This window comes from Varanus komodoensis, unplaced genomic scaffold (assembly GCF_004798865.1).
Source record: "Varanus komodoensis strain SLA01 unplaced genomic scaffold, ASM479886v1 scaffold53, whole genome shotgun sequence".
Classification (NCBI taxonomy): domain Eukaryota; kingdom Metazoa; phylum Chordata; class Lepidosauria; order Squamata; family Varanidae; genus Varanus; species Varanus komodoensis.
Window position 1 is genome coordinate 2,588,910 of NW_025336126.1, and position 27,580 is coordinate 2,616,489.

A 27,580-nucleotide genomic window follows, 5' to 3' on the forward strand; every position below is an offset into this window, starting at 1 on the left:
GAGCCCGAGAGAGGGGGGAGAGGGAAGAGGGAGAGAGAGGGAAAAAGGGAGAGAGAGAGAGAGAGAGAGAGAGAGAGAGACCCGGAGAACCCGGAGCCGCCGGTGAGAGAGCGAGAAGGGGCGGGGCCTAGCTTAGAGGCGGGGCTTATGATTACCTGCGGGGGCTCTGTAGGGGGCGGGGCCAGTGGGGTCTATAGGGGGCTCTATAGGGGATGGGTGCTAAACAGGGGTAGGCTGTTTCTGCGGCGGTGGCGGCGGTGGCGGCAGTGGTGGTGATGGGTCGACTGCATAAGTGAGGAAACCCTGGGGGTTCCGTGGTGTCACAACCTGTAGGGTCCATGAAGGGGGACCAGTGGGGGGAGAATGGGAATGATGTGATCCCCATAGGTAGGATCTGCACCTATAGGGTGTGGGGCCCGTGTGTCCCTATGGGCAAAGGCCAGAGTGGGGTGGAGGAACAGCCTCCTGTGGCCGGAGGAGATGGGGTTGGCGTGGTGGTACATGAACTACTTTGAGTGCAGGGGAGGAAGGGTTGTGCGTCCTCTGTTTCTTTAGAGACTTATGCATACAATCTATATGGTTCTGGGGAGTGGGAAGGCCCATCAGGAGACTTGTGAATGCCTGCCTGTGAGACACACACAGATTATGGAATTTGCAGCTTTTACAAGAAACTCTTTTCAGAAAGAGCCACAGCTTGTACAGGTCCTGCATGTGAGTACTGGAGATGTTCGTCTAAGGAGAAAGTGTGTGTGTATGTGGGAGATCTGTAGGAATTCTGCCCAAAGGGGGTATCCAATGGCTGGAGAAAAACATTAGCATTGGCAGTGTAAGATCTCCTTAACTCTTAAGTAGCTTCAAAGTGATTGAATTTGTACTACTGGAGGAATTTATGGATAGTTCTGTAACATGTCTAAATAATACAAAGTAAACAAACAGAGTTCAGTCTGTTCTCCCTAACTGATTCTGCTTTTGCTAGCTATGGATAGAGGCAAGGTGCTGTGCAGAGCAATGAAACTGCATCCTTTTGTCCGTGGGAAGGTTTGCTAGCTTTTGAGACTTCATCAGCTGTTACCCACACCACTTGCAGCCTTAAGGGATAGCAGCTTATTTCTTCTCTTCCCCCTCCTCAAGCAGATATTGGAAGCAGATATTTTTAATATGCATAAAAGTGTCTGCACTTAGGGCCACGTTTCTACATTTGTCTGATACTATAGACAAATACACACAGCCTTTGGCTGCAGTGAAGAAAGCACTTTACAGTCTTCCTGTCAATTACCTTTGTTGCAGTTCTGTGGAATAAAATAAAGACCAGGAAAAAAAATCTCAGAAGCTTGAAAACCAATTGCATAAATAAGCAGTGTTACTACCCAAGAAACAGGATCAGCCCTCCTTCCTATAGCCTCATGCCGGGGTTGGCACTTAAAAACAGAGGGAATGCTGTACCCTAACAGGTCATGGTAGTTGTGCTGCACAAATTTAATCCCTACCTGACTTGTTTTTGGTTTTGTTTCTGGGTTTAGAGCACACTGCAGGTTTGAATCTTGCAGTGCAGTGACAGAGAACACACTTCAGTATATAAACTTACTTTATGTATGTCTCAACTGAGATAATAAAGACAATCAAGTTCAACACTAATAGTAACAATAATACTAGTAGTAATATGCAATGCAGATTTAAACAAACAAGGAACAAAGGGTTTAAAAGACATCACATCTGTCATGGTTGGTGTTTTGGAATAAAAGTCCTCAGGTGGTATGAAAACTCTGCCAGTGTTTGATCCAAGTAGATTTCTTGGAGGAAAAAGAACTTTAGTAGGGGTGCATCGGTGAAAAGGGCCTTTCTTATGTCACTACTGGTTAAATCTCTGATGATGGTAGGATACAGAGAAGGGCAAGCTCATAAAGGCCCAAGTTCCATCCCTCCCACTTCCTGTTGAGCAGTCTTTGTCAAGCTGGGTCTTTCCACAGCTTTTGGACTACAATTCCCATCATCCCTGATCCATGGTCATGCTGGCTGGTACAGAGTGGGTTTGAAGTTTGAAACATCTGGAGGGAGTCCACTTGCAGAAGGCTGAGTTCTGAGGGCTAAGACTGCCTGTTCCTTGAGGCCTGGGAAAGCTGCTGTGAGTTAGCACAGAAAATACTGAAGCAAATGGGTAATGTTGGACTTGTATATGGCAGTTGAATGTGTTTTGATGAGAACAGAGTGTAGCCATGCACTCTGGGTGTTGGACTACAGCTACCATAACTGGCCATGCTCCCTGGGAATTCTGGGACTTGGAGGCTACCATACCCAAAGTGTACTGGGTTGGGGGCAGGCTGCTATACTGTCATGGAACAGAGGCTCCACTAAAGACTTGCTTGTATGGCAGTATGCACTGAAGCCGCAGCTGAGGGGGAATTTGATTTCCCATGCTGACTGAACCACATTAGCTTAGAGTCGCTTAATGGCTGTTCCTAAATCTCTTTTCTCTCTCTTGAAAAGCTGGGAAATTACTACAAGATACATCACTAGATGTTAATCAGATGGTTTGATGACTGTGTCTCCCTTTTGGGTTGGGGTGAGTTCTTTCCAAATGGTTATGTTGTTAAAGCGGTTGGATTCTCTTGCAGGCGATCTGCATTTTCCCAGCACACCAACTACAGTTAGGGGAAATGCCGTTTTCCTTTCACGTTGCATGTCAGTTGTGTGTCTCTAGTACAGAAGCTGATTGTGTAAGTGCCACAGGCTTACCTGTTGCTTATGATGAGCAGTGTAAGTTCTTCTCCTGCCTCTCTGACAATGCCACAGTGAATGTTTTCCTTCTTTTTCAGTTATGGAAATCTTTGGTGCAGGGATGGGAAACGTACGGTACTCCAGATGCTGTTCGACTGCAACTCCCATCAGTCCTAACCAACATAGCCAATGCTGAGGGATGATGGAATTGCGGTCCAGAATTATCTGGATGACCACCGAGTCCTAGTCTCTCTCTTAAAAGCCATATGTCATCATGCTGCACCATCCAAGGGCATTTGTTTAGCCGTTGAAAAATATCTGTGCAAAATAACTAAATATTGGCAAGGATGTTCTTCCAGCAACAACACCCTCTCCCTTTATTTTATGGACTGTCTCCTACCTTGTTTAATTTTTCTGGAGTGCTAAAGGCTCATATGTGCCTCTCCCCTGCAGTGCCCCCCCTCAAGTGTTTAAAAAGAAAGATCTGAGTCAGTTCCACCCTCCCGCTTTTGATATTATTATCCTGTGTTGCAGATGCCTGGCGAGGCTGAGAGAGAGTGGCTTTCTTAAGGCCACCTAGTGAGTTCGTAACAGATGGAATTTGAATCTAGGATTCCCTGTTTTTCAACTCAGTTTCTTAGCTGCTTTGCCAGGGGTCCACACATCAATGGAGTGTGGGTTGGTTACACACTGAATACTGCTGTGAACAGGGGAATCGGTGCCAGGCAGCTATGGCAGGGCACCATGGAAGGGATCAGATAGAGCGACTCTTTCCTCATTACCCATGTTGCTGTGATGGTCTGCAACTGGCACTTTTCAGTTGGGTACCAAAAGTTGAGGATCGCGTTTTGCTCTAGACTCTTCTTGTATTTGTGGTCTCTTCTGCAGCAAGCTTCCCCATCCCAGTCTTCTTGTGTGGGCCCTTTAGATGTATAGAGGGGATTATATAGAATAAGAAAACTATGGCTGATGGAGGAGAACCGGACCTTGCAGGATCATGTGGTTAACTGCAGGGGTGAGCAGGGCTGCAAAACATCCCATAAGAGAGACTGAGAATTGTGGGCTAGAACAAAGTGACTGGAGTCAAAGGTTATTGCAGACTTGGTTGCTGTTCACTCACTGCTTGTCAGTGTAGTGTCCCAAAGCTGCCATCTTAAACCCACTTTAGTAGGAAGTAACTCTCATTGGCGAAAGTGGGGCTGACGTCTTGGTCAAAAAGCATGGCATCCAATGCTAGATGGCTCCAGTTAGACCTTCCTTTGATCCCAGTGCTTTCTAATTTGCAAAACTTATTTTGCAGCACTTCAGAAGTCTCTTGGACTAGGTTATATTGACTGATTCAGAGCATCTATGTAGATAGAAAGAAATTACCTAGCAAAAAAACCCCACTCAGTAGTTCATGCAGTGAAAACTGTTCATGGGAGGATGTGGAGAGACAGAAGGAAGTATTTGTATATGTAACACATAACACATGGGTAGGCATCCTGGTAGCCTCCAGATGTTTTGGACAAGTCCTTGACCATTGCCCATGCTGGCTGGAGCTGCCAGGAGTCCAAAACCTCTCAAGAGTACCAGGTTGACTACCCCTGTGGCAGTGGCTAATACCAGATAGGTTTAGCACAAAAGGAGAAAGATTAGAAAAATTGCGGAAGGTAGGCTTATCCATTGCATCTATTGTTTTTATATGCCTCTCCAGCATTTTTTCCTCCTGCAGGGAATCCAAGCTGGCTTACACGGTCCTCTTCCTCTCTCCATTTAATCCTTACAACAACTACGTGAGGTAGGTTAGGCTGAGGGTCAGGGAGCTTTATGGCTGAATGAGGACTAGAACTTGATCTACCAAGTCCTAGACCAGCACTTATCTCTAACATCTATGCCCTCTTTGAAATGGTGGCATTGTACTCTCCAGATGTGTTGGAAGTCAACTCACTTCATCCTCTCTTGACATGGCCAATAGTCAGGAATTAAGGGAATTTTATTTCCTAACATCTGGAGATCACCAGGTTTAGGAAGTCCTTCCTTTCCTTTTTCCTGTGAATTTAAGGAAGCTTCTACTTCCATCCCGGGTTTTGTCTTCCCCATCTACTCCTTTTTAAATACCCCTTGTGCTGGGATCAGACCTGTGGTCCAGCTGTTCCTGCATTCTCCTCGAATTAGTGGCCAGACATTATGAATAATATGAAGTCTATTTTTTCCCATCCCATGCTGATTCTTTTCTCTGACACTAAATAAATACCCAACCCTTTCAAAACTTTTTAACATCATGTCTAAGAAATACCCACTTCACAGCCATAAGTTTTTTAAAAAATGAAACTTAATATTTGATTTTAGATTTTTTTAAAAGTTGAGTTCTGAGGCTCTTTTTTAATATAAAAGAATGAAGATGCAAAAAAAGTGCTGTTTGGTGCCAAGCATTTTGCATTCACCACAACTGGTTAAATCCTTTTTATTTAGGCTTCAATCCTTTGCCTGGGAGTGAACTTGATTGAACTCATTGGGACTTTATTTATTTAAGATATTAAATCTTAAATAATAACAAGTCTGAGTGTGTGTGTGTGTGTGTGTGCATATTTAGGGCTGGGTGGTTAGGATATTAGGCAAGAAGCAGATACATGTTCTATGTCACGGAGAGAAATATGTTCTGCTCACCTGCTCTTGTTTCTGCGGTCTTCTTGGCACTTAGCTTTTCAAACACATGTTCTTGCTTAATGTTCTTAAAAAGAAAGAGTATAATTCTTAATTCCGCCATTGCTGTGTAAGTCAAAAGCTGTAGTGCACAAGGCCTATGAGTTCCATCAACAAAAAATGCAGATTTATGGTCCCATATAGTATAAGCACTCTGGTTGTAGATAGTTGTAAACATAACTTAATATTGTAGCCCCGAGTTAGCATGCAAGGTTGTTCAGAATGTCTGAAGGGTACCCCAAGCCTGTGCTTGTTGACTGAGAAGTTCATGTGTGTACACACCATTGCAGCCTTAGAAAGTTGGAAATGGGATTTAATTGCATGTTTTTACTCGGTGAGTGAAATCCTTGATTTGAACTGACTCAGGATAAACTGCACAAGTATTGCTGCGGTCAGTAAAAGATTTGACGTTTATACCTTCACAGTGACCTTAAGCCTTGTGTTCTAATGAGCCCTGTGGGATACTTCTGAAGTTCATTAGGGGGTCCTCTATGAGAAGTTCAGTAACTCTGGAAAACCTTCTTGGAAAGAGAGAAGTGTGAGCAGGTCTTTAGGAAAGGGGCTCTAGCTTAATGATGTGGTACCTGCATTGCATGCATGAGGTCCTGGGTTTGATCCATGACATCTCCTGGTAGGGCAGGAAAACCTTTACCTTAAACCCAGGAGAGCGGGTGCTGCCAGTCAGTGTCAACAATACTGGGTCAGATACTGGGTGCAATCACCTGACCAGTTGACCTGGTCACACCACACAGTGACCCTCAGGCTGGTTTGTTTTCAGGGTGCCTTATCCTGATGTGCAAACCTGGCGTGGTTTCCACAGCATGATTATTAAACATGCACAAGTGGCCCTGAGAACCCTTGGTGTTGGATTGCTAGGATGACGTGTTTTCAGAATAGCTTATCATGGTGTGCAAACCTGGCAGAGTAGCCTTTGCATGGCTTGTTGGAAAGGTTTACAAGGCCATCTGGCAAGAGAGACAAAAATCCTTCTTGTGCGATCATTAACAATACCTGCTCTTTTTATTACTTGAAGTGGCACAAGTCAATTTATTCCTCCACTTTGTCATGCCCCTAAACAGTAACATCTTTGTTTTCCCATTTTTGCGAGTTTTATGAAAATTTAATATTATCCACCATCAAGAGATTTGTGTATATGTTTCACTTTTGAGGAGATTTGTGCAACTGTAACTTAAACTTTGTGGGAGAATTATACAAATTTGCTAGAGTGCAGTTGTTACTGTGCTTTAGTAAATTTGCACAAATCTCCCTGATTTTTTTTTCATGTTAAACTCACACGAATCTCAGCAAAGATGGAAGAATACAGAATTTAAACAGATCTCTCAAACTGGAAAAAAAAAAACCCTACAAAAGAAACTCAGCTCTACCAACAAACACATTTGCACTCATTAGTGGAGTCGGCTGCTGAGGTTGTACCACAAAGACCCATGGATGCACGCTGGGAGGACTAGGGGAGAGACAAGCTGTGGCAAGTCAGGATGTACCTGATCATCTTCCAGAAGTAATGTGGGTTAGCAAATGAACGACCAACTCTTGTAGCTTGTTTTCGGGTGGTTTATTGTGATGGGTGAGCCAGTCCAGCGCAAAGCAGTTTCATACGGAATGCTCAGTCCGAGCAGGTGCGCTGCGCTGCTGAGACCCAGCCTGCCTGGTTCGTGCCCCACCTTATGTGATTGCCCTCCTTAGGAGGGGGCCCAGCGTAGTTTGGGACCAGCCGAGAGGTTTTTGGGTGACTTGTAATGTATCAGCAAGGGCTTCTGAGTTCCAGTTCTGTCCCGTGCACACCTGCTAAATAGTACATGAAACTTGCCTGGTGAAAAATAATGTTTGGAGTAGGAAGGGAAAGAGGGGGTAGATTTTATGAGTAGGGGCATGAGCTTGATTCTGGCACTGATCACAAAGTATTTCTTTAGAGGAATTCCATTCCTTGATCCATCCCATATATGAACTGGCCATCTCATTCCAGGTGGTGGATCTCAGGTTCTAAAAGTCTGCTTACTCCTGCCCTGTGGCAACTCTATTTCTCCAACTAACCTGGTGTGCTCCAGATGTTTTGAACCACAACAGTGTGCAGTTGACATTTAAAACATCAGGCAGGCCTTCCAGGCTGGGGACAGGAGCCCCCACACGTGCCACTGACTCCTTTGAGCATGCAGCTGTTTCTTGACAGATAAGGCGTGTCGTGGATGTAGAAGGTTGGGAAACCATGAGGTGCATGACTAGGCCAGATGTAGATCAAATGAAACAAAATTGTAAGTAGCTGCTTTCCTACAGCAGGATCAGTTAAAAACGGGGGTAGGGAGGAGACACCCTCAACAACCCTCCTGAAGGAATGCTGTTATTTTCCGCCGTGCTGTTAAAAGCTATGCTTTCAGCCTTAGATGTTGGCTTCCATATTGCTTAGTTTAATTCCAAACTAACTGGACTCTGAGAATGCTGTTAGCCAAGTCCATACTAACGGACTGGACCCACTCCTCAGCGTTGGAAGGCAGACTGATGCAGAAAAGCAGGCAGATACAACTTTTTGTGCCATGGAGGTAGCGATCACCACTTGGTAGCGGCTGCAGCTGCAGCTAATAGTGCTGAAGCAACATCTGGTGGCAAAAGAAACATCCAGCCCCTTTTCTTCCGTGGTCCCCTTCCTCTTCCACCTTAGCTTTCATTTACTAGTGGGATTTGAGTTATGCCCCACAGCAAGTAGAGGAGGAACGTGATGCATCAGGAGGAGTAAGTACCCCCTCTGGGTGAGGAGCTCTAAAGCTGCCTTCTAAACATGCTTCTTGGGAGAGAAGTTCCCTCTGAACTCAGTGGTAGAGTATATGCTCTGCTTGCAGAGCACCCCAGCATCTGCAGGTACAGCAGGAAAAACCCCAGCCTGAAACTCTGGAGAGCTGCTGCTCCCAGCTGTGTTGACAATACTGGGCTGGATGGACTAATTATTTTCCTCTGTATAAGGGCAGCTTCTCCAAGTGAGCGTTATTTGTTTCCGAGAAGGCCGTCAGTGAACCAGGCTGCCGGTATTCTAAAGGCAGCTCTAGGCCATAATCTCTTGCTCACTAAAGGAAGCATATTCAGAGCTTCCTCCCTGAGCACCCAAATTCAGGTTTGCTGTTGGTCTTCTGGATTGTTTCAGCAAGGGATAAATGGTGGGGGATTCGGACTTGCAGTTGCCTGGCGGGGGGATTTAGCCATTGGCACTGGAGAAATAGGAAAACCAGGAATCTTACATTCTTTGAAGAAAAGGTTATTTGAGAGAGTGGAAGGAGGGATAAGTGTACACAAGGATATCAGAATCCTTGGCAAAGCAATGGTGTCTAGTGGTCAAAGCCTTATCTGCCAGATAGTGGAAAGAGGTGAAAGAATGAACTGTGCTATTGCAGAGGGCGGGGTCCCATTTCACAGATACCCTAGTCGTCGTTTTTAAAATGCCTTGCAAGGAGAAGACTAGCACAGCAGAGAGCAGGCTGGACTTGAGGCTGTCTTCCTGTTATGATACTTTGTTTTGAATTCATGGGGCCTTAAAAGTGCCCCTCCCCCCGGTATATTGCCTTAGGTTTCTACTGTGCTTGTATCCTAAACTTAGATTATGGATTTGATAGCCAGAAATCTGAGAAGAGAATGGAGAACTTTTGCATTAGATGAGAACTTTAGAAAGACAATCAGGGCTAGTGTGGCCTTTTGAATAGGCCTGTTTTGCTTGGTAGTTCCACTTACACAAGTTTTCAAATATTGGTCATTTGTGGCAGATCTTCTACAGTCTGGGAGCAAGAAAGCTGCTTCCCTTTGTGGTCATATGGAAAGTTTTTCTACTTGTGATTGGTAGGATTGCCAACTCTATTCATACCCAAGCGTCTCTGCCTTTAATAGTTGTGCAAGAAGGAACAATTTTGCAGATGCAGCAGGAAAATGCAAGTGCTTTATGTCAGCCCTGCCCAGAAAATGCAGCCTATGCTTCTTTGCATTCCACCAGAATTCCCTCTGTCCACCAGTGTGGTTTGGTCATTGTTTCTCATGCTTCCCTGCATGCTGTTTCCTCTTGCTAGTAGCCATATGTTTTTCTTCCCTACGCAGGAACCTGGCTGGAGAGACACGGACAGCAAGCGCCCAGGGGCCACTAGGTAAGTGCTGGCCTTTATATTGCCCTCCTCAGAAGGCACTGACTTCCCCCAGTTAAAATAACACAACTTCGGCTAGAAATACAGGTACCTGCCCTGAAGGAGTTCCCTTGTTTCCCATTGTCAAAACACTTCACCGTTGCCTTCAAGTAAAGATTTGAGGTAGGCTCCCATCTAGCTTTAACAACTAGTTTGGGGTTTGCCTTTGGATGGACAAAGGAAGGAGAGTAAGAAGCTGCTCCAGTTGTGAAACTTTCAAAATGTTGGGCCTTCTGTAAAAATCAACTTGGGCAATAAATAGGTGAGATCTGGTTCGAATCCAAGGTTGTAGGAGTCCAGAAAAAAAAGATTGTGCAGCTGCTTTTTCTCTCCTAATAAGGCTGGATCCCAGAGGCATACTTCTTTAAGGAATCTAACCTAAGTTCATTTTGTTTTTTCTGTTCGTTAAATTTGTCACTTGTAATGCACTAAAGGCTCACATCCTTAAAAGTGACCAGAGAAACTTGGGAAAGTAGGAAATCCCTCTCCAGATCTCTGTCAGCTAGGATTATTTCCTTTTAGTATGGGAAGGTGGTTGTTGGATCCCTGTGCATTTAATCGCTGCATGACGCATTTAGTAAATAAAGTTTCCCCGTGCTGCATTGTGAATGTACTGAGAAAAAGGTTCACCTGTTAAGCTTCTGCCTATCTCAGGAAAACAACATCTCTTAATTCTTTTCTTGAGAGTACTACTCTCCCCCTGATAGTATATTCCAGTTTATCTAGATTTTCAGTGATTTCTTTCTATGGACAGAAGCTCTGTGATATTAATAGGAAAAACCTCTCCTGTTGATTTCTATCACAGGAGTGCACTAATGAAGAAAGCTTTGCCTGTGGATTTCCACCTGTTCCACAGCTGTTAGGAGCAGTAACCTTCAGCAAAAAAGCAGCTGGCCACCCTAATCTTATCTACCCTACTTACCTCCATTTAGCCCCTGCCAGCAGGGGGCAGCAGCTCTGTCTTGGCTTTACCTTCTAACACATCTTTCTTTCTTTCTTTCTTTCTTTCTTTCTTTCTTTCTTTCTTTCTTTCTTCTTGAAGCATCGACGCTCTATAAAGTATGAAGAGAGCCCCTCTATAGTGAAGGAAACATGGCAGATAAGAGGAAGCTACAAGGTAAGGGAATCTGCCTGCAGTCTCCATGGTCTTGGTCGGGGCTGTTGATCAGAACGAGTAGGTGAGAGCCAGGATTCCTGGGTGCTTCAGGGAGAGGGTGAGTCCTAGTTGGTTACAGCAACATGGAAGAAAAAGAACTAACAAAGAGGAAAACAGATCCCCATCTCCTTTGAAAGTAGGAATGACTTAGAACATTAGGAACTAAAGTCTTTCTCTTCTTCTTGGGTTTTATGGACAAGCCTAAAGGGGGAGTGGAATTTAGCAAAATAAGCAAGAGGAGTCATCGTACTCTGTGGGTTGAAGGACAGGCTTAGCAGATCAATAAGGTGAGGGCAGAGATGTGGGGGGCGATTCTCTAATTATGCTCTCTTCACCTCTTGGGTTGCAGGAGAAGGTATGAGCTGGGAGGGGCAGGTGGTTTCTCTGATTGCTCTCAGCAGTAGTTTCTCTCACTCCCAGGTGAGATTGATCGGTGTTTGAAAAAGGTGTCAGAAGGCGTGGAGCAATTTGAAGATATCTGGCAGAAGGTGAGGAGCTGCTGCCTTCTTCCTTCCTGAGTTGCACCTCCCACCAGCCTCTTGGATTGTTAAATCAGCCTGTGTTTGCTGCATTGCAGAGGCTGTTGCTCCTTCCTTCCCCCCATCACCTGTGGAACCCTTTTGGCCCTGGCATTTGCTCCCCCAGTTTGCTCTTGCCCACTTCCCACCCACACTCTGTTTTTCTCTTTTTTGTTCACTTGCTCTCAATGCTGCAGCTCCACAATGCAGCTAATGCCAACCAGAAGGAAAAATATGAAGCCGATCTGAAAAAGGAGATTAAAAAACTCCAGGTAAGAATTTGCCTATACTGCTTTCAGTATCTTTTGTTAGCCCAGTGCTGCAAGAAAATACTTGGTTTGGGTGGAGTGGGAATAGGTGTCCTTTAGGAGAAAGTAGAGAAAAATGGGGAGCTTTGTCTCCTTGCTGGTTTCCTATTGGTTAAGCTCAGAGTTTAAGGTGGCCACTCCTTAGCTCAGGAAGTAGGAAGCCCAGGTGTTGTAGGGCAGGTGTCTAGTACATTGTGAGGCATGCCGGTGTTCTCCAGACCTCTAGGACTAATGCTTGCACAAACCCCAGCCAGCATAGCCAGTTGTAAGAGGTTATGGGTGTTGTAGTCTGAATTTCTGGAAGGCACCATGGTATTTAACTCTGGATTAAATGGCTTTCTTGAGCAACTGCAACTCAGTTTGTTGGAATGCTGGCATGGCTTCATAGCTCAGAGCAGCCTAGTACCATCCAGATGCAATGGAATACAGCTCCTACCATCCCCAGCCAACTTGGCCATTGTGCAAAGCAGGACTAGAAGGAGACATGGGATTATAATGGTTTTGAGTCTCCATAAAGTGCAGCACGTTTGGGGAGTCAACAGATTTCTTAGAACAGGTGTGGGCAACCTGTGGACTGACCAGAAGTTGTGGGATTTCAATTTCCATCAGTTCTAGCCAGCCGGGGAGGGGGGATGAGGTTCTAGTTGAACAACTTTAAAGGGGCAGCGTGTGCAGGCAGATGGTCCCAGGCTCAATCCCTACCATCTCCTATAAGGTGGGAAAAAGCTTAGCCGGGAACTATGGGGAAGAGCTTCTGCTGCCAGTCATGGTCACAGTACTGGGCTAAATGGACCAATGGGCTGGTTCTGTCTAAGGCAGCTTCCTGTGTTCCCAGCACTGGGGAGGGGGGAGTGCACAGACTCCTCACCTCCGGGTTAAGCTAACACAAAGTCTGTTGGGAACACATAATTTAAGCATCCCTGTTTCTGCTGCAGCTTTTAGTACAAGTTTCTTGCAATAAGTGATCCTTAAGCCTTTCCTTCTGATTGACTGTTGCCCTGATCACAGCTTTTCGGTACTGTGCGTTTAAATCTAGGGTTGATATTTTTCTCTCTCCTCTGCCAACAAATCCCCCCTCCTGTCAATCACACTTGTTCTGCAGAGATTGAGGGACCAGATCAAGACGTGGGTTGCATCCAATGAGATTAAGGACAAAAGGCAGCTAATAGACAACCGGAAACTCATTGAGACGGTAAGAGGAGGCCAGGGATAATCTACAGGCCGCTGCACATCAGGGTTGGGCAAAATGTTGAAGTAGTGGCGGAAATTGGTGGGTTCCACTGAAGGTGAAAAATCAGACATGCTTCCTCTCATGCAGTTATTTCAAGAAGGGAGTTTCTTGACTTTCCTGATGAACTCAGCTGCTTCTTGCTCTCTGCATATGCAGTCTTGTAGGTCTGGCTTCACTGAGCTCCTCCCCCACAGTTTTGCAATTGGCTGGCAGGCAGTGTGACCTCATAAAGGTGAGCCAGCTGGCCTTTCCAGCCCAGGTAGAAGCTGGGTTGGAGAAAGGACTCAGTTCCGTGGGGAGCCCAGGATCTCTTCAGCACCGGTCTTCAGAGAGAGGCAGCATGGGATAGAGGTGAGGGCTGGGCTGCTGGTGATTTGGGGATGGCTTCAAGGACACCTGAGCAGAAGGTCTCTCGAGCTGTAAGCCACAACCTGCCCAGGTTCTTCAGGAGTGTGGTTCCAATATCAGCATTTGCATGGGTCAGGCTGAATCTTGTGTTTCACTTGATAGCTCGCACTAGCTGTTAAGTTACTTTTGTTCTTTGCACTTTCGTGGCTCTTGCGTCTGCCATTTGCTAGTGCACGAATGTCCGGCCCAAGTGCTGCTTGTTTATAGTGCCAAAAAAGTAGAGTGACTGGGTGACAAATCTGTAAGGACTGTTTTCAGGGTCCAAAATTGTGTCATTCAAACTTGGGGGTGCTTTGTGAATTAAGCACATTTGCTGTTGTGCATTTGTGTGATGGATACTTGCGGGCGACTCAACTTTCTCAAGCGTATCACATGTGCTTAAATAAGCATTTGTGTGTACATGCTGTGCCCGTGTGTCTGATATTCTATGGGTATGCCTCAAAGCAGAGGCAGGCAGCCTGCCACCCTCCATATGTTTGGGGTTCCAGTTCCCATAAACCTGAACTATTGGCTGATGGGAATTGTAGTCCAAAATATCTGGAAGACACCAGGTTGTCTGCCCTTGCTTTAAATCTGTCTTCATGTTATGAGGGAATGTATACAAAGCCTGGTGAAAGGGTCATTTCATTTAAAGGTTGCCATTTCTGTTGTGAGTCAGCCTGGTTAAAGGGGCTCACCAGTTTTGTTTCTGTTTTTCAACAAACAACATTGGAGACAAAAATGAGATGGTTAGGAAAGCTGCCACTTGAGCAGCCCACTTAGCTTCTGTGCTGGGTATCCTGCTGGGATGGGGGTTCACTTCCTTGCCCACACAGCTACCAGGCTTGAGTTTAAATACAAACTGGATCTACACGCTCAGAGAAAGTACTTATTCCAGCTCTTCTTAGAGTGTTCCCCTTCAGAATTTAGGAAGGAGAATTGCATGATTTTCACAAGTAAGTTCCCCTTTAGAATGTTCTTAGAAGCCTTCTTTATATTAGAATTCTTGCCCTGCCACCAAGCATAGCCTGGGAAAATCCACCCTTAAGTTGTGAGCCAACTTGTGAACCAAAAACTGTATATAAAGTGTACTCTGGGGAGTAACTAATCTTGGTTTTTTTCCCCCTGCAGTTCTTAGTCTTCCTTGCTGACACTATGTACTTCGTTGCTTTCCTGTCCTGAAGGATCACTAGGGAATATATCCCAGTAGCTTGGACTTCTTGGCGGTGGTCCTTGGACCTGTTCCTTGGCCTGATTAGTAAACAAGTCTCTCTAATCTGTCTTTCCAGCAAATGGAGAGGTTCAAGGTAGTAGAACGTGAGACCAAGACGAAGGCCTACTCCAAGGAGGGGCTGGGCCTGGCGCAAAAAGTGGACCCAGCTCAGAAGGAAAAGGAGGAAGTTGGGCAGTGGCTGACGGTAAGAACAAGATGAGGCTGCCTGCTCAAGGGGGAAGAAGGCCCATTTCAGAGAGGCTTTGGAGACACAGGAAGGGGCAGCGAGGAGCTCTGGCTTTCTAAAAGGGGCACTGATTTAAAGCTTCTCTTCTTCATGGGGGTAGAAATAAGAATGGCCTTTCTACTAATGGTGAGCAACTTGCAGATCCAAACATCTGGAGGGTGACATCTCTTACCAGCCCTCGCCAGCAGAGCCAGTAGTGAGGGATTATGGGAGTTGTAGGCCTTAACATCTGGGACAGAGGTTGCCCACCCTCAGCTTTATTACCATGATAGGCAAATAGGTACTCTTCACTCCAGACACTCCACTGTGGATGCCTTCAAAGAGAAGTCTTTTTGCTGTCTACCTTATAGTTTAGAGTAATATTTCCAGAATGCAACATTTGTTACACTTAGGACTGACTTTGTGTGCTGTTCAGGCTCAGAAACCTAAGAAGGAATTTGTAGCAGTGCAAGCTGTTGGTTGTCAAGCTCATGTTTTGCATTTTGGGATCTGCCAGTGTACTTTTCTTTGCATTTGTCATGGTAGTGAGTTTTCCAGTTTCCAGAGGGACAACTACATTCATTGGTCTAAAAACAGTCTCCTGGGACACTTTAAAGACTGACAAATGTATTATGGCATAAATTTTGTGGACCACTGTCCATCAGATGTATGGCATATTATCCTGACCTGCAGGCATGGTTGGTTCAGGATCGAGAGGAATAAACTGTGATCCAAAGGAGCTGAAGTGGCAAAAGTACAGACAGTGACGATGCTGATGTTAGTAGTGGCGATTTGCAAAACTTCCTGGTGATGGTTCAGACGTCCCAGCGCTGGCAAGCTGCCTAACACACAGACTGTGATAAGGCGGCCAGGATCTCTGACCTTTGCCAGTGGCCTTGTGAATGTTAAGGATAGCATAATTGTCAGTGTCTGTACTTCATCAGGTTGATGTCCCTCGGACTCCCTCATGTATCCCCGTCCCCTTCCTCATGGAAGGTGCCTGGCATCAAGAGGCACTGCACAGCAGCTCTGATTTTCACCCCTTAGTCAATTGTCTGCAGTCAGAAAATGGAGGCAAGAACCAGTGGCGGAAGAAATGGGTGCGCTCGCTCTTACTCTGTCGCTCTTTCTTTCATATACATGTATCTGTCTATCTGGTTCCCCCCAACCATCAAATTCCCTGTTTGATGCGAGCCAATCCCACAGCCTCAAAAGTACGGCCTGGTAGCACCCAGTCTGTAAAGTTACCTTGGCTCAGGATAACGCTTGACCGGAAGCGCAGAGGAGATGATAGTCTTCAAAAGCGTGATGCCATAATAAATACATTGGCCTTTAAGTTGCTGCAAGGCTTCCATTTGATGCAAGTGTTTGACAACTTTTTTTGACCGGTAAAAAAAGTTTGAGTAGTAGAGATCTAGCCAGTAAGATCTGAAGGGAATGGAGTTGGTGGCATGGATGAAAAACACAAAGGCTGCCTTGCTGGGTGAGGCCTTGGCCATCCCTTGGGGAACCCAGACAGGTTTCTCTGGATGCTCACAAGCAGAAGACTTAACCTCTGGTTGTCTGTGCCCTTCATCTGCTAGCTAGAGGTCTGCTTCCTCTGAACATGACACTGAATTAGCAGTATTTCTCCCAGTCCCTTACTGGTATTTCTGCTTACTGGCTAGCACCTGAGGGTGTCCACACTCCCCAGAGGCTGCCTGAAGAATGATCTGTGCTCTCCCCCACCCTCTCTCCCTCCAGAATACTATAGACACCTTGAACATGCAGGTGGATCAGTTTGAGAGTGAAGTGGAGTCGCTCTCTGTCCAAACGCGCAAGAAGAAAGGAGACAAGGATGTGAGTTGATAAGGGACTCTGCACGGAGTGAGGGGGCCTGGGCACGCACGGCCATGCCACAGTAGGCTCCCCAAAGAGGAGGACACTGGAGAGGCAGCCACTGAAACTCCCTTTCCATTTATTCTCTTTGGCCAGGCTCAGCTCCTGGATTATGGGGGTGCAGCACCGGGCTTTTGGTTTGACTTTGGAAAAGGCAGTCTGTGCGAGGCCAAATTGTTCAGGGATTTGGGTCAGATGGTTTCCAGACTGGTGGAAACAAACGTAGGAGTCAGGATGCCTTGGCCTTCAACACAATTCATAGGAGGACACTGTACTTCTGTCCCACTAGTCCTCCCTGAAAGAGCTTGAGGCAACTTGCACGGTTCTTTCTCCTCTACCAACATGTTATCCTTACAGTGACTGCGTGAGGTCACTTGGGCTGGGAGAACCGTGGCTGGCCCAGTCCGCCCAGTTAGCTGGCTGGGGATTTGAACCTGGCTGGTCTCAGGCCTAAACTGGTGCTTGAACTGTGCTGATGCGGTCTTTTTTCCTGTCCTCTTCTCCCCACGTGCGCACGCAGAAACAAGACCGGATTGAGGGTCTGAAACGGCACATTGAGAAGCACCGGTACCACATCCGGATGCTGGAAACAATTCTGCGTATGCTGGACAACGACTCCATCAACGTGGACTCCATCCGCAAGATCAAGGATGATGTGGAGTACTACGTGGATTCCTCGCAGGAACCTGATTTTGAGGAGAATGAGTTCCTCTATGATGACCTCGACTTAGAAGACATTCGTAAGTTTCCCTCCGGAATTTGGGGCCAGGGAGTGGTGGGAGGAGTTGTCCGGTGCATCTTGAGGGCGTCGGATGGAGGAAGCCTATTAAATATGCTAATCATGTGCTGAACTTTTCTATTATGCTAGTTTACTTTTAACTGAGGCTTCCCCCAAGCAGTAGCAGTGGGATTTAGCGATGCGAGAGCTATAATCACTGAATGCTGCGGAAGGGCTGCAGCAGTGCATTCTTGCTGTGTTACAGCCATGCCGCCGGTTCGACTGGGCCGATCGTCTGCTCTGGCCCTGCTTCATAAACACCTCTTTGTTCTTGGCTCTGCAGCACAGGCCCTGGTAGCCACGTCCCCACCCAGCCACAGCCACATGGAGGACGAGATGTTCAACCAGTCCAGCAGCACACCCACCTCCACCACATCCAGCTCCCCCATCCCACCCAGCCCCGCAAACTGTACGACGGTAAGGAGACGCTCACCCCTGCTTTTCCAGGGGCAGGCCTTTAGCCTGCTCGAAAGTGTATAGGCACCGCTGCTTCTGTAGGACGGGAGAGTAGACAGTAGATTGCCAGATGTTTTGGTCTTCCGCTCCCAACAGCTGGCAATGCTGGCAGGTCTTGCGGGAGCTGCGGTCATCCCAAGCAAGTGGAAATCTGCCTTCTGCCTACCCTCAGGATGATGTATGTTCTGACCTTTCTCCCTTTAGGAGAACTCTGAAGATGACAAGAAACGGGGACGGTCCACAGACAGTGAAGTAAGCCAAGTGAGTGTGGAGCCCGGGCTGCATCTCCTAATGACTTGAGGGAAGGAGCGAGGCACTTTCTCTTTGGGAAAGGCATATGGGGTTAGAATTCCTGGGCTTCTGTAGAGTTGGGGTTGTAGGAAGGCAGCTAGTGGGCGACTGCCATTTCCAAATATGGTTTCTTCGGTATAACCCTCTTGCGGAGACCGTACCCCTTGCAGAATGCACAGGGGGGCGTTTTTCTTCCTTTGGGAGGGATCCATCCAATTCACTCTGACTGTAGAGCAGAGTTCCTGCCTTGTCTATTTTCCTACATAATTAGCTTTTAGAGGACAGAGAAGTTAATGTGACCTGGCATGCACTTGGCGGTTGTACAACCCTATACAAGAACTATTCCACAGTAAGAGCAGTATGTTTGAACAGAGGTCCTTCACTTGGAGAGGGACAAGAGAACCAGGATTTGAGAGTTGGGGTGGCCACTAATTTGGAGGGCCTTAAAAGGGGATTGGACGCTTTCCTGAGGGAGAAGGCTGTCGGTGGCTGTGTTCCCCTCCAGGGTCGGAGACATCTGCCACTGTAGACCAGTTGCTGGGGAACATGGTCGGGAGGGTGCTGTCGCCCTCCTGTCCTGGTTGTGGGCAGCCGGTTGGCCAGGGTGGGAGCAGATTGCTGGGCTCGGTGACCTCTCGGGCTGATCCAGCAGGGCCGCTTGCCGCGTCCCTCGTCGTCTCTCCGGCCGCGTGGAGGGAAGTGTTCACCGGCTAAATCTTCTCTCCACCCTCTGTTCTCCCCAGTCCCCAGCGAAGAACGGTTCCAAAAGCCTCCACAACAACCACCACCAGCCGCCGCCTGCCATCCCCCCCAGCTACCCGACGAGCGGCAGCTCCAGCACTTCGTCGTCGCTGGGGAACGGGCCTGGCTCCAACAGCAACGGGGCCGTGGCCGGCAGCGGGAACGCGGGCAGCAAAGCCAACCCTCCGGCAGGCCATGCACCAACCACCCCCACCCCCTATGCCCAGGCGGTGGCACCGCCACCCACCAGCACGAACGCCGCGCAGCCCCGGCCTCCCAGCACCCAGCAGAACGCCAGCAAGCAGAACGGGGCAACCAGTGAGTCCGTACTGGGGTTGGCGGGGGCTGTGCCAGGCCCTCCGGAGGAACCTGGGTGTAGAAATGGCTCTTGTGCTGCAGATCAGGGTCTCTGAAGAAGGTGCTCGGAGCTGCTGGAAGCGGGGGCAGCCCATGAGCCTTCCTTGCTTCGAAAGCATCGCTTACATTCCGTGTACCTGGTGAACGGATTGCTTTCGTTTCATAGCACTAGCAAAGGAAGGAGGAACTGCAGGTCGGTCGGTAGCGAACATGCGCTTTACATGCAGAAGATGAGTGCGCCAGCCCATGCCCTTGCCCGTTAGAAAAAGGGATTGAGTGGCAGGTGATGGGAAAGTGCAGGACAAATGTGAAAAAATACAGTTGCACTTCAATTTCATTGGAGTGAGTGATCAATCAGAAGTGAAATACGGTATCTGAAGAAATAGGAAGGTGATTTGACAGGTGTTCTGCTAAAGAGGACCATGCCTTTTTCTGAAAAGGTCTCATCCCCAAGACTGCAGTGGGGGAAGGAGGAAATGCATAGGTTGCTTCTTGGCTTAGAAGACGGGACTCAGGCAGGACTTGCTTCAGGAGAGAGGGTAGTCCTGGCTGCCCCAGCCCCTGGGAACTGGCCTTTCGGGGAAGAGTCCAGTGGAGCCTGAGCAATTTTTCCCAGGTACAGCTTCTCCCTTAGCAGTGCTGCAATGAAGGGAAAAGGGGAAGCTGCCGTTCTGCTTTTGAGGCCTTAAAGCGGCAAATCCTTGCATGCAGACACACGAGCAGGCTCGGCTGCTTTCCTTCTGGTCAGGTAGCAGTGGGGGGGCTGGTAGGCAAGTTGCCGCTTGACTGATTGTGTGGGAGGGAGAAGACAGAAGCGGGATGAAGTGACCACCTGCTCCACTGGATTCATGGCTGGGCCAGAATTCGAACCCAGATCATGTCTCCCTTGCCTCTGTGATCGTGGGATTGGTCAGTGCAAAATGCCAGCCACAGAGCTGCTTTCTCGTCTCCTGTCCAGGTTACAGTTCTGTGGTAGCTGACAGCAGTTCGGATTCAACACTAAGCAGCAGCAACCAGTCGTTGCCTAATCAGACAGCACCGCACAACCCGCCTAGCGCTTCCACGTGAGTTTTTCCCATGTGGCCAGCATCTCTTCCGGATCATCCTAGAGTGCAGTGCATGGAATACTGGGCTCAAGTTCTAGGAAGCCAGATTCTGGCTGGACTTCAGGAGAATCTTCCTGGCTGTTTGAGCAATATGACAGTGGATCCAATGACCCAGGGAGGTCATGGGCTCTCCCGCACTGGAGGCATGGACCACATCTGCTGGGGATGATTTACCTTGGAGTTCTGCATTGACTGGGGGGGCTGGACCCAGTGGCCTCTTCTAACTTATGACTCTGTGATTCATCACTTTTCAGAAAGCGCTCTTATTTTCTTCACCGCGCCCCCTATGCATTTTCTTTCGCTAAATAACTCAACCAATGAACTTAAGTTCTGTGTTTCGAGCTGAGCCTCTTTCTGGGCTCAGCTTAAAGTGCTAGTGTGAACTTTGAAAGTCCAAGCACCACTATAATTCAAGTGTGGCTTTCTCTTACAGTACATTTTCTGAGCCTTAAGACACTCTGGCATCCTTCCTTTTTCCTGTTATTATTGGAGAGAGAACTAGCAGGTGCAAAGAAAGACTGCCTTTTCACTAGTGGTGCTGAAAATTTGGAACACCCTCCAAATTTGACAGAGATCCATCATGTCCAATGTTTAAATGGGTTTTCAAAAGCTACCTATTCTAACAAATGCTTAAGGTTTTAATGATCTGCTTGTTTTGCTACTGTGTTAGAGTTTAGGAATTGTCCATTGATCTTATTTTGTAAGCCACTCTGATTATAACATACTATGGAAAAGAGAGAACTAAAAATTGTGTCAGACACGGACATGACAAGACACGATGTTCAAAATCATCTGAGAAATTTCATTATACAAACCTCAGGAGCTTTAATCATACCCAGCATTACTGAAACAAAAATCTTGAGTCTGTACAGATGGGGTCCTGCATGGCTCCATAGGGAGAGAATTTGAAAGGTCACCTGGGGCCAGCACCAAAGAGGCGGGGTCTCTGGTATTCGCCAGCCTGGTGGACTTTCCCAGCAGGGCTTCTAAAGATAGACTCGGATGTGTATAGACCAGCCTTTCAATGCCTTCACCTCATTTATGTCTTTAAAGTTGAAACTATTTTATATTGAACCTGGAACTGAACAGACAGCCAGTGAACTGGCTCGGTATTGGTGTAACTGCTCTGAACACCTGGCCTGCAAGCATCTCACTACTCTGTTCCATACCACTTGGTAGTTCTTGAAGTCCACAAAAACAGCCCCATGTAAAATACATGATGTCAGTCCGCTCTGGCTGCAGCCAGAGCATGTGCAGCTGAAGCAAGGTCTGCTTTCTCCAGTTTTCCAGCGGCAACCCAGACTAGGCTGGTAAAAGCATTCCTGGCTGCTCGCACCGCAGGTGGTTTTAATCAAAGTGATCTGGAAGCTGCATCCTTCCAGCGATGGCTTTGAAGGGACAGGCTGTTCTCTGGAATGTACATTGGTTGCATCTTTTCCCCCACTGCAGGAAAGAGCCCAGTGCGGCTCCTCAGCCACCAAGCAGTGGCAGCAGCACTGGGTCCAGCCTCCTGGTGCCTCTGACTGCCAACCCGCCTGTGTCTCCCACACCCAGCTTCTCTGACAGCAAGCCTGCCCAGACCCTGCTCAATGGGCCACCCCAGTTCAGCTCGACGCCCGAGATCAAGGTGAGAAGCTAACCTGTCCCATACTGGTTAAACAACAGAATGGAGAGGAGAAAACATCGGCCCTCTCCAAACCTGGTGCCCCTAGATTTGTAAAACAAGCATCCTTCCCCGAACTGGCAGGCTCAGCGCTATTTGACAGTAGTTGCTCTTTTAAAGTGGTAATGTTGGAGCAAAACATTTTCGCTTTACGTATACTCATACATCCCTCTGTGTCTGAGCTGCCAGTGACTTAATGAAGAAAGGAATCTTGGGTTTGTGGTGAATGAAAACGTCAACCCAGTTTGGAAAAGCCACATTCTAACTTGGGGATTATTAAGAAAAGTTAGAATAAAACTCCCAGTATCATGTTGCCCTTATGGAAGTAAGTGCTGCAAACACACTTGGAGTGCCTTGTATAGTTCTGTTGATGTAGAGAGAGGAAGGGGCAGAAAAGAGCAGACAAGATGATCGGATAGAGCAGCTGCCCTGTGAGGGGCGGGTCATACAATACCATCTATGAGACTGTTTTAGGCCAGGAAAAAAAAGGCAAGCAACAGATACAATGAAACAGTCTAGAATGGTGCATCATGTGGAAAAAGTGGAAAGGAAGGTGGTTTTTCTCCTCGTAATATTAGGACCTGGGATCGTCCGATTAAACCACATGACGTAAGAGTCAGGAAAGAGGAAGGTACTGCTTCACAGTATAGTGTTCATGTACCAATGGCAGCTAAGTTGGACAGCTTTAAAAGGATACCAGACAATTTGTGGAAGGTAACATTTTGAGGACTGTGGTTCATAATGGCCGTATCTTACTGCCAGTGTCGGAGGTCTTGTACTTCGGAATTCCAATTGCTGTGGAACCAGAAGAATGAGACTATTCCTGTCTGGACTGGGGGCTTCCTCTGAGCACCAGGCTGGCCACTGTGGGAACAGAAACCTGGACAAGATAGGCCCTTGCTCTGATCGCTATAAGAACTTGGGCTGGTTCATGTGGGTGTGCTTGTCTCATGGAATCTTCTCTGCCCCTTGGGGTAATTTAACCCTGGAGATGTGGACGGTTCTGACTTTTCCCTCTTTTACAGCAGAGTTACTAGGCTGTGCTTGTTGTCTTCTTTCTCCCTTGCTCTCCTTCCTAAGGTTTGTCTTTTGCTCTGCAGGCACCTGAGCCTCTGAGTAGTTTGAAGTCAATGGCTGAGAGGGCAGCTATCAGCTCTAGCATAGAGGACCCTGTGCCATCACTTCATCTTGCTGAAAGGGGTGAGTGCGAAGGGCATATCTCCTCTGTGGAGCTGTGGATGAGGAGCAGGGCCAAAGGGTTCCTTGGTGGAAACACCTCTGTGTTGGGGATGCAGCATCCAAGCCTTTCAGCATCTCTGTCCGTGTTGCAAAGTGGATTCTTGACCAGAAATTGGTTTTCCTGAACAACTGCTCTGCATGAGATGTGCTGGGCTAAGGCCCCCAATCTACTCCAGGGACCCGTCCTCACAAGTAGCCTGTTGTGGGTGCACTTGCTACAGCTGCCTCTCCCTCACACTCACCTTCTGTGTTGGCTGAATACAAATAAATGCATCCCACCAGGCCAGATGTTGGCCCAGGACCTTCTACTTCCTGACCCTCTTAGTTTCTGTGGGGTGAAACCAAAGGACAAAGTGCCTTAAAGTGAAGGACATCTAGTATCTTCCAAGCAGTAAAATAAAGGTGCAGTATGAGAGAGAGGACAACAGTGTTTGCGGAAGAGATGGAAAGTCTTGTGTTGTGAGAGAGAGCATGCCTGATCTCGGGCACTGGAAGAGGAAATGCAGCAGCCGTGTTGGGTTCTGATAACATAGGGAGTGGGGGTGGCAGAGGTTAAGCGAGTTTGAGAAATGGTGGAGAATTTAAGAAATACTTCCTGATCGGTGGCCGCTTTGATGGTTTACTGAGTGTGTGTTGAGTCACTTCTGAGTGGTTCCTTCCCCCACCCCGCTTTTCCACTCCAGCTGACATCTTAATAACTAGCACGACCTCCCAGCCGGCCTCCAATCAGCCCCCCATCCAGTTATCCGAGGTGAACATCCCCCTCTCGCTTGGGGTGTGCCCCCTGGGTCCTGTGCCTCTCAGCAAGGAGCAGCTCTACCAGCAGGCCATGGAGGAGGCTGCCTGGCACCACATGCCCCATCCCTCCGATTCGGAAAGGATTCGGTAAGGAGGCTTGGGGGTTGGTGGGAAGGAATGGAGGAGGAGGAGGGTCAAGAATTAACTGACACCCGCTGTGAAAGAACAGGCCATTCAAAGCCTGGATTTCTGTGTGTTCTGAACTTGTCAAATCTTTGGTGCAACATTTAAATTGCAAAGACAGTTCAAAAGCGCTCATGTCTGCAGTGAGCTTGCCACAAGGGTTAGCAAAACTCCTCTTAAGCATGACAAGGTGGCTAAAGGCCATGAATGTTCTATTGAAGTGACAGAAAAAGAGATCCAAAGGCCTAGCAGTGGACATGAGGAAATGGATTGCTCTCCTAGAATAGTAGAGTTGGAAGCAGCCAAGATGGCTATGGGGCTCAACCCCGCACTCCGTGCAGGACTCCGACTTAGCATCCCTGCCAGATGGCTGTCCAGCTGCATCTTGGATGCCTCCCATGTGGGAGTCCTACCACCTCCTTAAATCCTCGGCTCCCTTGTTGTATTGCTCAGGCACTACCGGGATGGAGCTGGGCGCCAAGAGTCTCAGATGTTTTTACAAACTCATCTCTCCGGCTTCTCTCTCATTTTCCCCCCTTCGATCCTGTAGGCAATACCTGCCTCGCAACCCCTGCCCAACCCCTCCATACCACCACCAGATGCCTCCCCCACACTCCGATACTGTGGAATTCTACCAGCGCCTCTCCACGGAGACCCTTTTCTTCATCTTCTACTACCTGGAGGTATGAAGTCAGAACCCCTTGGATAGTTCCCGAAGGATAATACTGCTTCCTCTCATCTCTCCCGACCCCACACTGATGCATTCAGGGATCCCATTCTGCTTGTGTTGTGTTACACATGTACACTCCCTCCCCCTACACACACACAGAATCCTGGATTATATATATCCCTGAACCCAGCCCGTTTCCTTCCACTCTGAAGGGCACAAAGGCACAGTACCTGGCAGCAAAGGCACTGAAGAAGCAATCATGGCGCTTCCACACAAAGTACATGATGTGGTTTCAGCGGCACGAAGAACCCAAGACCATCACTGATGAATTCGAGCAGGTGAGAGGGAAGGTGATCACAGAATCTCCTTGGGCGCGGCCAGTGGATTTCCATCCCCCGTGCATGATCACAGAAAGAACGCAAAAGGGGGGGGTAGAGGAAATGAGGGCAGGAAAAGCGATTGAGCTTTTGCAGAGCTTCATCCAGCCATTCACACAACCATGAGGACTAGCAGCCTCCCCCCCTCAAATGCTACAAGTTAAATCTAGGCCGAATGAATTTCACCATGCGTAGGTTTGTAGCTGGATCTTGCTTTTTCCTGATGGTATGGATGTAGGAGCAGGGCTTGCAGCAGGCCTTCGTGCTTGATGGAACCAACCTTTTGCACTCTCTTCTTGCCTAGGGCACTTACATCTACTTTGATTATGAGAAATGGGGCCAGCGCAAAAAGGAGGGGTTCACCTTTGAATACCGCTACCTGGAAGACCGGGACCTGCAGTGATGCCCTGGGGCCAGCAGGGGGTGCCAAGCCTTCCTTCCAGAGACAGCTGCAGTGCACTGGGGGCAGCAGCAGAGGAAGACCAACCAACCCTCACCTCACTCCATCATCCACCCCCCAATATCACAACCCCAGGGGGGATGGGGCAAGCTGCACATTAACAAAAAATGCATGCAAGTTTTAAAAGCAACCGCGGGACGGAGGAGGGGCGGCACCAGCGGGATTCTCCTCTGCCTTTTCTTTGCTCTCTTCCGCCTGAAATGTGGATGAAGAGGTCAGAAAAACGGAGAAATACCCTTGTGCACCAGGTTTGGGGTGAAAGAGTGGAGATTAAAAAAAAAAAGAATTTGAGAATCCCAGCAAGAGAGTGAATTCCCCCGATCTCCATTTTTGTGTGTCCTGAATCAAAGGATTCCAGTCCCTGGCCCACTGCAGCACACACACACCCAGTTCTTCTTTGTGCCCACCCCCAGCCCTCTTGGTGTGACTCTCCCCTTCCATGTGTAATATGCCCAAGGGGGGACACCGCAGGCGTAGAGCCCCGTGGATTCCCTGTACGGAGAATGTTCCATGGCGCCTCCACCCTTGCCCATCTGTCACCACTAGAAATGGCCAAAAGGCAAACCTTCAAATTTTTTCAAACTGGGGAAGCCAACCTGTGGCTGGAAAAGACCCAGTACGACAGTATTTTGGTGGACTGGCACCTCCACTAATTCATTGGCTACCCTTCTACTTGGTTTTTGCAAGTGATACCCTGAAGAGACACGCAATGTCTATCTGCCCTGGTTGGAAGAGTCCCAAAATGACCTTTCCTGACTGGAACTTCTGACTTTGGGAGGCTCATCGAGCTCCCAATTGCTGCTTTTTTCCTCCCTGCCCCCTTTCCAAAAATTTTGTTGCCACTCCTAAATCTGGTATGAGCTCGCATCCAATCTGCCGCTCCTCCTGCAGAGAGAACCCTCCCCCTTGATGACTTGCAATGGATTCCTGATTGGAGGGGAAAGATCTGGGGAAACCCCAGGGAGGTGGGAAGACTGCAGTATTCCTCTCATCTCTCCTCGTCCAGCCCCCCTGAACTGGAGCTCCCTGCCCATGCCGCTGTTAAGATATTTTTTCGTAAGCCTATTTTCGTTTTGGAAAATATTTATGAATAAATAGTTTTATATGAGTGTTCTTCTTCTCTTGTAGAGAATGGGGGAAACCAGAACAATTATTCGTCGACAAGGTGGGAGTAGGGGAAAAACGAAATTCAAGCATCTTTTCTCTTTGTGCATCAGGGAAACTGCAGCTCAGGATGGTGTGCTGATGCTGACTATGAGAAATGTCCGCCTGTCAGTTTAACTTCTGTGAGGAGTTAGGAAACAAGTGAGAGAATCCATTTTCACATGCACACTACATGCCCTACTGAATCTGCATCACTGGACTGCAGAGGGTTCCTTTTTTCTTTAATTTTTTTTAGCCCTTCTAACCTGCCTTGAAAAGCAAGGAGCTGTGCAAAACAATTTTTCCCCTTGCCCAGGGGAAAATCCAGATGTATTTGGGGTGCTGGCAGGCATTGCATTAACCCCTTCAAATTGCCTGAAAACATTATTTATAAAATTTGTATGCCGTCCAATTATGTCTCTGGATGGCTTACAGCATTAATAAATTGACGACCCGCTCTGGCTGCAAGTACCGTATTTTTCACTCTATAAGACGCACCTAGTTTTTAGAGGAGGAAAACAAAATACTCTGAATCAAATGGTTTACTAAACTGTAACAGAATACAGTAATACCATATTTCAACCTTGTAAAGTGAACAGCAGTCAACAGTGGCATTAGGAACCATCATCACTGTCATTAACAAAAGAGAGACTTTAAAGTTTGAGTACTCTTCTAGTTTTCGTTGAACCCATAGAACTCATCATCACTAGAGTCAGAATTTATGAAGCTCTGTCGCTCACAATCACTGACATCACTTTCTTAGTCAGTAGTGGAATTATTGCAGGAATCCACAATCCACACCAGTTATACAAGAGCTGCTGCAGACAATTCAATAACAAATCTAAAAAAGCCAGTAATGTCAACATTGCCCTACTAGTAAATAATAGAA

General features: G+C 47.6%; 1 protein-coding gene across 3 annotated transcripts; it reads left to right on the forward strand.

Annotated features, from left to right (window-relative positions):
* CNOT3 (CCR4-NOT transcription complex subunit 3) lies at window positions 1-26,656 on the forward strand. 3 transcript variants are annotated; one of them, XM_044447891.1, is made up of 19 exons: window positions 1-102; window positions 9,490-9,536; window positions 10,615-10,689; window positions 11,149-11,216; window positions 11,444-11,518; window positions 12,657-12,746; window positions 14,462-14,590; window positions 16,355-16,450; window positions 17,010-17,229; window positions 17,551-17,684; window positions 17,928-17,984; window positions 18,758-19,073; window positions 20,071-20,176; window positions 21,668-21,845; window positions 22,982-23,081; window positions 23,804-24,005; window positions 24,592-24,724; window positions 24,924-25,049; window positions 25,393-26,656. In XM_044447891.1, the coding sequence occupies exons 3-19, from the start codon at window positions 10,665-10,667 to the stop codon at window positions 25,489-25,491; spliced, it is 2,154 nt and encodes a 717-aa protein (XP_044303826.1). In that variant the 5' UTR covers window positions 1-102; window positions 9,490-9,536; window positions 10,615-10,664; the 3' UTR covers window positions 25,492-26,656. The 3 variants fall into 3 exon arrangements, with proteins under 3 accessions (XP_044303826.1, XP_044303828.1, XP_044303827.1); XM_044447893.1 differs by having other exon boundaries at window positions 17,928-17,975; XM_044447892.1 differs by lacking the exon at window positions 1-102 and adding an exon at window positions 377-711.
* The last annotated feature ends 924 nt before the right edge of the window (window positions 26,657-27,580 follow it).